General features: G+C 40.5%; 1 protein-coding gene across 1 annotated transcript; it reads left to right on the top strand.

The window, feature by feature from the left end:
• Positions 1-1,395: 1,395 nt before the first annotated feature.
• gpr37l1a (G protein-coupled receptor 37 like 1a) lies at positions 1,396-9,382 on the top strand. The gene is made up of 2 exons (XM_082533427.1): positions 1,396-2,264; positions 6,635-9,382. Exons 1-2 carry the CDS (start codon positions 1,623-1,625, stop codon positions 7,655-7,657), a joined length of 1,665 nt encoding a protein of 554 aa, XP_082389553.1. The 5' UTR covers positions 1,396-1,622; the 3' UTR covers positions 7,658-9,382.
• Positions 9,383-9,647: the final 265 nt, after the last annotated feature.

Here is a 9,647-nt window from a genome sequence, read left to right as displayed (position 1 = left end):
GCAGAAAGGTGTATAAACACATTGTGCATGGACGGTGACTGAAGGAGCAATACTCAATGCATCATGGGAAATCCCCCAGCAGCCTACACCTGTATTTTGTTCATCAGCAAATATCAGATTTCTAAAATACTAACTTAAGAATATTGACAAGGTAAACATTGTTCTTGCAGAGCACTAGTATGGTATTACAGTAGTAGTAATACAGCTAAACAAAAACAAAACTGAGGTAATAGTCTTTGGCGCCAAAGAAAAACGATTACAGGTCACCAGAGAACTTCAATCTATACATCTAAAAACCACAAACCAGGCGAGAAATTTGGGTGTAGTGATGGATGCAGACCTAAACTTAGAAAAACACATTAAGACAATAACAAAGTCAGCTTACTATCACCTCAAGAATATTTCAAAGATCTGATGTCTCAACAGGACCTGGAAAAACTAGTCCATGCATTCATCTTTAGTAGGCTTGATTACTGTAACAGCATCTTTACAGGTCTACCTAAAAAATCAGTCAGACAACTACAGCTCATTCAGAACTCTGCTGCTCGAGTCCTCACTAAGACCAAAAAAGTGGACCACATCAGTCCAGCTCTGAGGTCTTTACACTGGCTGCCTGTCCGTCAGAGGATAGACTTTAAAGTTATGATGCTGGTCTATAAAGCTCTGAATGGTTTAGGACCAAAATACATCAGCGACCTCCTGACCCAGTATGAACCTTCCAGATCCCTCAGGTCATCTGGATCTGGTCTTTTATCAGTTCCCAGAGTCAGAACCAGACACGGAGAAGCTGCATTCAGCTTTTATGCTCCATATACCTCGAACAAACTCCCAGAAAGCCTCAGATCAGCTGAAACACTCAGTTTATTTAAATCCAGGTTGAAGACTCACCTATTCTCAGCTGCATTTGAATAAAGCACCAAATCCACACTGTTAAGCTTAAATTTCAAAACTTACATTTAACTACTGATTTTATCTACTGTTCTGATTTTATCCGTTTTGATTTTATATACTGTTTTGTTTGTTTGTTAATTAGTTTGTTTGTTTGCTTGTTTTAATCAATTTTAAATCATGCTTTTTATTTGTTTTTGTTTCTAATGTCTCTGTAAAGCACTTTGAATCACCTTGTTGTTGAATTGTGCTATACAAATAAACTTGCCTTGCCTTGCCTAGTAGTGTCTCATATTCTACACTAAACATAAAATAGTTTTTTAGAAAAGGTAAATATTGTCTAGCATTCTTGGATTTCTTGGAGTTTAATATAATTCACTGCATGTGTCATCTTTATCCAACTGTCTGGTGTTTGGACCTTAACTTAGTTTGTTCCAGTCAGTATGGAGCTCTTAAAGAGCGATCTGTGGTCACAAGACTTTTTTTATGACCCCTTTTTTTATTATTTTGAAATGTGTCACCGGAAACTCCGTGTTTTCTTCACGGTGTCTTGATGTTGGCCAATAACAAGTGCTGGAAACTGAGCAGCAGACTCCAAACTTCTCCGTCAGGACTGGAGAGAAGCTGAGCTGCATCACAAACAACTTTTTTTTTTATTTCAGGAGTGAAGTTTTTCTGCAGCACATGTCTGTGACACACACGGATAACACGGAGCAGTTGCATTTATTTAAAAAATGAGCTCGGTTTGGTGTGTTTTGCTCCTCTTTCTGCACTGCGCGGAGCTCCGGTACGCAGCTCCGCTGGAGGCGCAGCAGGCAGAGGATGCTGGCGCACTACCTGCGCGCAGCCAGGCGTCTCTCTCTCCGGAGAGGAGCTCTCTGAACGGGTTTCAAAGTTCAGGACTGCCCGGTGTAAAGCGAGTGGCCCGAGGAGCCAAAGATGGGGGCTTCAGGAAAAAAGAACCGGTTCCCGCCAACAGTTTAGGGCACCCGCGCCGGTACGACGACCCGAGCGCCTACTTCACCACACCGCGGACGTCCCGCTTCACCTCCGCCCCGGTGGGGAACCACTCGTCCGGCCGCGGTTCAGGGCTCCACAACCCGCTGTTCCCAGTTACCGACGGCTCCTACTGGGCGTACGCAGTCATGCTGCTCGCGCTCGTCCTGTTCGCCGCGGGCATCGTTGGCAACCTCGCGCTCATGTGCATCGTATGGCACAACTTCTACCTGAAGAGCGCGTGGAACAGCATCCTGGCGGGCCTGGCCTTCTGGGATTTCCTCGTGCTGTTCTTCTGCCTGCCTGTGGTCATCTTCCACGAGCTCACCTTGAAAAGGTTGCTAGGAGACCTGTCCTGCAGGCTCGTGCCCTACCTGGAGGTAAGGAGGAGGTGAAGGTGCGCGTGAAGGAAGTGTTTTAGTATTTAGCCTACAAGCAGCACCTTTTAGTGTCGTGTGAACACCTTGTAACTTTCACACACCCGAGTTTTACCATGTACCAACTTTTTCCTGTGTTTCCACAAATTCCCTTAATCAATGCCGAGATAAATTGTTTAATAAATACTTACATGTTTATTATAGATGCACTTAAAGTGTTGCCAGGTGAAGAATCTGCGTAATACTTTGTTCAGCTGTTTTACTGAAATGTTTAAATATATTGTCACTTAATTTGTCTTTAAGTCATTTCAGTTTTTTGATGCAATACATTTAAACACAATCGACCTCGATCAAAGTAATTAAGACATCAATAAACTGTGGTAATAAATTAAATAAAAGCTGAAGCATCAAAAAACAAGAAAAGCGATTATAAATTAAACACAACAATGAAAACTGCCTGAAGATACTAAACTATTCAACAATTAAATTCATGATTAAAGAGTGATCAATGGTTAAAACTGAATGCGATGTTGACTTTTCTTTTTTTTAATCTAATGGATAGACTCTAATGTCATTATGATTAATCTTTGATTTTACTGAAATACATTTCTAAATTGTGTGAAATAAGTAAAAAATATCTATGATCTCCTGACTCAATTCTAAATACATTTATGAAACATCAAGTTCTAGGATAGTGATATAAAAAGTTCAGTGATATAAAAACACTTTTATACTCATTTAGTTGATTGGAGGTCATTTTCTGCAGGTAATCTTTCATTGGTTGTTTATTTTAGCATCATCCTCACTGCAGCCATTCAGAATTGAACATTTCTGCACAGATAGCGAGGCAGCGAGGCAAACTTTCACACAAGCATGGAAGTTTTTACAGCTCGTGTTTGACTGATTTTAAGTGATTTCCAGTTTAATAAAGAGACCTCCAGGTCTGATGAATGGCCCGTTTGTGTCTTTGTTCCTCCTCAGTTTCAGCAGCCTTTACTTTGAACAAACGTCCGTTATGGTCTGTTTGGCCTCTTCACCCGTCTGTTATGAACCATCAGGGGAGGCTAGTGTGGGGCCCCAGCATGAAGAGGCTCTTCTTCCTCAAGAACGAAACAGTAAAATACAGAGATGTAGTTTTCAAGAATGGTGGTGTTTATGTGCAGGTGCAGCTCCAAAACTAAGTCTCAGTAATGAAAGAGAAACTGTTGCTAATCCTGATGAATCAATGAATGAACAAAGAAAGAAAAGAAATAGAGATATCAGGCCGTCACTGAAAGAGAGCTCCATTTCTTTAAATGCAGAATACCAGCTCAGGATGGGCCAGCAGCAGCTCAGTTTGGAATTAAAAAAAGCTTTTGTACATGTTTTTAAATCTCTATTTTGAGGCCCAGTGTACACCTGAGTTTAACTGGCATACAGGGAAAAAAGGCTTCCGGCTTATATGGAGGATAAAAGTACAAATAAAGATATTGCTTTAAAAATGTAGTGATTAATCAGACGAAGCAAAAACAGATTAGACACTTGGGATATAAAATGGTATTTAAAGAATGCTCTTGAATATGTCCTCTTTTAGTGTTTAGCCTAAATACAATTTGAGATGCTGACATTTAACTCAGTGGATCTTCTCTGCATCACACAACAGTGATGTTACTTTGATTCGCTGCCTTGGACAACAGAAATTTAAAGAACGTATCATAGAAGACCACCGGGTTTTAAGGACCTACTGAAAAATAGTTTTCATGATTAAATAGTCTTGTCATTATGTAAAATATCAGAAATGAATGAAAAGCAAGACGGTTACAATTCCTTAAAGACCAAATGATTTAAAGGTATTGTCATGGTCCTGGGCCGTGTTGGCCCAGTATTCTTAGTTTCCATGTATTTTTGTATTTCGTTCCTTATTTAGACCATGTTTTCTGAGTTGCCCTGTTGTGGTGTTCCTTATGTGCGTTCCCTTTGTGACTCTCACCCCCTGTGTGCCCCTCTGTGTATCTGTGAGCCTTCGTCTCTCCTTATGTTTTATTCCATGTTTCCCCTGCCCGTTATGTCTAAGTTTTCCCCGTGCTCTCTCTCCCCCCTGTGTGCCCTCTCTGTATTTATGAGCCCTCGTCTCCCTTTGTGGTTGTTCCATGTTTCCCCAGCCCGTTATGTCTGTGTTTTTCCCCGTGCTCTCTCTCCTCCTGTCTGAACCTCTGTACTTCCTGTTTGACTCTGCCCGTCTCCCGTCAGTGTCTCGTTATGGTTATCTGTGTCACCTGTGTTCCCCGTGTGTTCCCACTTTCCTCGTTAACCCTCTGTGTATTTCTGTCTGCGTCTTCCTCTGTTCGGCGTCGCGTTCTCCCTCATGCCGTGTGTGGTTCTCCCCGTGTCTTCCAGTATATGTTACTTTAGCTTTTCCCAGTTTAGTGTAGTTTTGTATTGCTTTTTGTATCATCGTTATTGTTTATCACTTATCAGCATTAAAGCTGCATTTTGAGTTTATCCCCCGTGTGTGTGAGTTTGCAATTTGGGTCCTCATCCTGCCTGCCACACGGCCGAAACATGACAGGTATTGGAAGAGGCCTCATTTAGAGGTCAGTTAAAAGCTGAAGCAAGAGCTTAATTTAGATTTACTCTCACTGAGCGATGAATGCTTCAGCACAGAGATAAAGTCCTGCAGCCTGTGGAGTCTTTGTTTTTGGCTCTAAACCAGCTCTGTCCGCCTACACAGCTTCAGATCACTGAAGTGGAGTTTCACTAATTTGTAATAACAGCTTGTGTGAAGCAGTCTTTAACAAGGTCAGGCTGCCGGCCTCCTCTATTCTTTGCAGCTTTACCTATTTTTATGCTAATGAGTGAATTAATTTCTGGTTAATGAATTACTGTTGTTTTGTTTTTCTAAATGCTCTTTTACTGAACAGTACTGAAGCAGGTCAGGCTGCCAGCTGCCCTGTGCTCCGTTAGTTAAACTATTTTCATGCTAATTAAAGCTCTGTGCTAATTATCTTGAGTTGTGTCTTAACAGTCTGAGGTCGTTAAGCACTGACAGAGGGAGGACAAGTCTCTGTAATGATAGTAAGTGTTTCTGGCCAAAACCACCAACTTTAATGGGCACGAGGCACCAATTACTGTCCGCAGTACGAAGGCTAAGAGCTTTTACAACACAATGACCTTTTTCCCCCTCTGTGTGTCCTTTCATTTCTGTTTCTGTGTTCTGAATGTTAATGGAAAGTTGTCTTTGTAACTTTTTTCTTAATGCTTGTAAGATTTGTAATTTAGTCTGTAGCCGGCATAAAGAGCAGAGGAAATCCTCAAACATGCTTTCTTCAAAGCACTGGTTGAATTATATTAATTCTTATTAGCATCATCTTACTGTTTATGCCAGTTTGAAGTAAAATGGTTAAACAAAACAACCTTTAAAATCGTTAATAGTAACAATATTTTGTTAACTATTAATAAATTAGGTATTAATATTGTATTGAACATTTATTAAACATAAAAACAATATTTGGGTAACGTAATGGACCGTTCCATCAGGACAGGACAGATTTTTTTTCTCTCATTAACCATGTGGTGACTGACTGGGACCTGTTCTGCAGCTTCAGAAGTTTGAGTCATGAGTGTAAAAGACCAAAACATAAATAACTAAAAATAATTAAGAAACATTTGTTCTGTCATGGCTCTGAGCGTAGACCCAAGATTTTGTATTTTTGGACTGAATCAGTTTGTTTTGGGGATTTTGGAGCTAATATTTATTGTTTTGAAGGCGTCTTTAATCTTCGGTTATTTTTTACGTTATCTGGTCTCTGTTGGTGTTTAGTTCTGCTTATATTCAGATCTCTCAGTCTTTTTAAGTCTTCAATTCCATTTCTGAGTCCTTGTAGTGTAGATAACCTTTCATGTGCTGTAACTTCTTTTGACCAACCACCTATCCCACATTGTGAGATGACCTTTTTTTTTAACAGAGCTCAAATGTGTTTCATGTGGCTTACTCCTATATTTTAAGTTATGCAAGCTCAAATATTTCAGTCCAGAGTATTTATAGTATGAATGTAAAAAAAATTTCATGACTTCATTAAAATATTGAAGCATTTGTAGAAAAATAATCATCAGATTCTGAAAGGGTCAGGTGGGAGGCAGTGATTGATTTTTCAAGTTGGGCCCAGTGGGGGAATCAGCTACCATGGCTCTTTTTGAGGATAAAAAATCACACCTGGAAACACGTCTACATTATATTTGCTTTTTTAAACCAAGATCCTCATGTTGATGTTGTGGTTTGAATTAGTATATGACTGCAATGCAACTGTGAATGAATGTCTGTCAGCAACTGCATTGATTCTTAGTGATGGCTTATTAATATTATTTTTTTCTGATCAATTTCCTCACTCTGTCAGGTGACCTCTTTGGGCGTGGCCACATTCAGCCTCTGTGCGCTCAGTATTGATCGTTTCCATGCAGCCACAGGCCCTGGGCCTCATCAGACTCCAAAGGTGGAGTCCTGCCAGTCCATCCTGTCCAAGCTGTCCGTCATCTGGGTGGGCTCCATGGTCTTAGCTGCCCCGGAGCTCCTGCTGTGGCAGCTCCTCCAGGAAACTGTCAGCCTGCCGACGCTTCCCAACGACCTACAGCAAAGCCAGCACGCAGGCTCACTGATGGCGGCCTTTAGAGGCCGGACTGAAAGGTTCAAGGTGGATATGTGTGTCCGTGAGCCATCTGTGGAGCTCCCAGAGAGCATCTACTCTCTGGTGCTGACCTATCACGAAGCTCGAATGTGGTGGTTCTTTGGGTGCTACCTTTGTTTGCCACTGCTCTTCACTCTGGCCTGCGATTTGGTGACAAAGCAGGTGTTAGCACAGCGACTACCACAGAAACCCAGCAGCGAAAAGGTGACTATCAGGTGCTCCTCCTCCTCTTCGTCTTCATCTTCGACAAAGAAAAAGCAGCATGTGAGGGAGCAGAGGCTACGCTCCACTGTGATGGCACTCACTGTCTTGTACATCACGTGCAACCTGCCAGAGAGTATTTGCAACATCACCCTGGCGTATATCTCTGTCCCAGTGACCGCTGCGCTTCCGGCTCTGGTTCTGCCAGCGTTGGGTCTGATTGGACAGTTCCTGCTGTTTGTGCGCTGCTCTGCGACGCCAGTGATGCTGCTGTGCCTGTGTCGCTCGCTGGGCCAGGCCTTCATGGACTGCTGCTGCTGCTGCTGTGAAGAGTGCCTCCCTGATGGCAACTCCTCTTCATCTTCCTCTGCCTCAACTGCTGCAACCTCCACCCTCTCCTCACCCACATCGCCTTCGCCAGTCTCCCTGTTTCCTTCCAGCAAAGAGGAGCCGATGAAGAGCCTGTTGCCGGCAGAACCAGCAGTCCATGAGAGAGTGAAAGACTCATCAGCAGCTATTGGGACACCCTGCTGAGGCTCAGAACATCACTTTAAAGGGTTATTTGGGGTTTAATACAACTTGGTTCTTAATTGGTAGTTTTGTCCAACATTTCAGTCGGGATAAGTATAGTCAAAAGATGGATTTACACCTGCATTAATTTACACTCGGTGACCTCCATCAACAAAAACAGACATGACAGATATGATATGAAAACAGGAACCAGAATGTAGGTGGGTTGCAAAGCAGCTTGCACAGGGGTGCAGTACATCTGAAATTGCTAAGGCATAAATTAAATTGCATGCTTCACATGAGATAGTTGGACATGTAGAAGCATATTAGCTAATCATCAGCTGATGTAGGTTTATCACTATGATCAGCTGATCTGAATGGATCATTACCTGTGTGTAACAATGTTATGCTTGATTTTACTACGATTCAAAGATCTGGGAGCACAGTTACATCACTAAGGAAGGAAGAGTTACCAGTACGGAAGAGAGGACGAGAAAGTTTGAAAAGATATCGGTATCGGGAAAGCTGTGTTCCAGTCTGTTTTTGTGATTTTAACCTTCATCTCTTAGGTCTAACAAAGGCGCTGTAGTGATTTTCCAACTAGGAGGAATTATTTGCACCCAGGTGTATCATTTTACTTTATAAATGCTGCCATTCTTCTTTTTTCCTTCTGCACAACTGAGTCCCATGCAAACCTTTTTCTGCGCTGTTAAGATTTCGAAACAGTCACTAGAAAATCTGTTCAGGTAAACCTTTTTTTCTAATGTGGTTTCTTGTTTGACTGATGAAGAATCAGATCTAAGCAAAAGTAAGGCAATGTTATGAATAAAATCTCAGCTAAATTCTACATACCGAATCGGAGCAAGTGCCCAGGTGTCTAAATACTTTTGGCAATACAGTGCATCTAAAAACTAGGTACCAGTGGTACAACCACCAGTCAAAGTTGTAGCTTGAAGCGAATCTGTGAATTATAGTGTGTGCTGACAAATGTTTACTTTTTTCTATTCCAGATATGTTTGATTAACTTGGAGGTTTGTTCTCAACTTGTCTGATCACCTGAGCTTTTTGATGTGAATACAGGTTATATATAAACTGCCATTTCATCAGCGCTCAGCTTTTAGATTCGTGATTACACTGTTATTGCAGGTGGTTAAACTTAGGGACAAAAATACCAAAATAAAATCCAAGTCGTTGTAAATGGTTCTTTACGTTTAGTCTGTATAAACTTGGGTAGAGCCACTGTAGAGCAGAAGTTTGTCAGACTAGCGTTAGGTAATTATTCAGATTATGGAGCATGTTCTAGATGGATTTAATTGATATGCCAGTTATTAAATGATATGTCATTGTTTTATGGTACAATTTACATTTCATAGTTATTGATAATTGTCTAATTCCCATTCAGGATATTTGCATCACATTTTCTAAGTACTGTATCAAAAAGAAAGTCATTTGAGTTTTGGGGGATTTTTTTTTTTTTTTTGTAAGGCATTTAAACTGAATATGAAGAAATACAGCACCAGGACAACTACCAGCAGACTGATATTTTTCAACAGTTATTTGTTTTTTTTGTCTGTTCCTTTTTTAAAATATGTTATTTTACTGTTATTCCTCATACATAGCTGATCTGCACAGGAGACATCAAATATGTGGATACATAAAGTTCAGGTGGTACAGGTTCACAATGGGATCAATCAACATGCAGAAATGTGAAACAAAAGTTTGACTTTTTTTACTTGTTTTATTATTTTGATTGAATAAAATACATTTTGAAAAAAAATGTGTTCTTTGTTTCTTTAATATCTGGCATAAACAACAGCAGACAGTAGACAAAACTATCCATCAATGACTTCATTTATGAAGAGAAATTAGTTATTAAGATAAAATGGTTTTGATTTTATTTTTTTTAATAAGCAAAAATAGCAATGTGAAAGCAAGACATTTATGAGGGTGTTTTATTTATTTTTTTCTATTAATAAATATATTGAAGTTGTATCAGTTTGCTGTTTACATCCTT

This window comes from Aulonocara stuartgranti (assembly GCF_965226115.1).
Source record: "Aulonocara stuartgranti genome assembly, chromosome: 5".
Classification (NCBI taxonomy): Eukaryota; Metazoa; Chordata; class Actinopteri; order Cichliformes; family Cichlidae; genus Aulonocara; species Aulonocara stuartgranti.
Note: the sequence above shows the minus strand (reverse complement) of the source record. Positions and strands in the feature narration are given on the sequence as shown.

Coding starts and splice junctions, on each gene's coding strand:
- gpr37l1a (XM_082533427.1), top strand. CDS start 1,623: ATGAGCTCGGTTTGGTGTGTTTTGCTCCTCTTTCTGCACTGCGCGGAG. Junction 2,265..6,634: donor GGCTCGTGCCCTACCTGGAG/GTAAGGAGGAGG, acceptor TCACTCTGTCAG/GTGACCTCTTTGGGCGTGGC.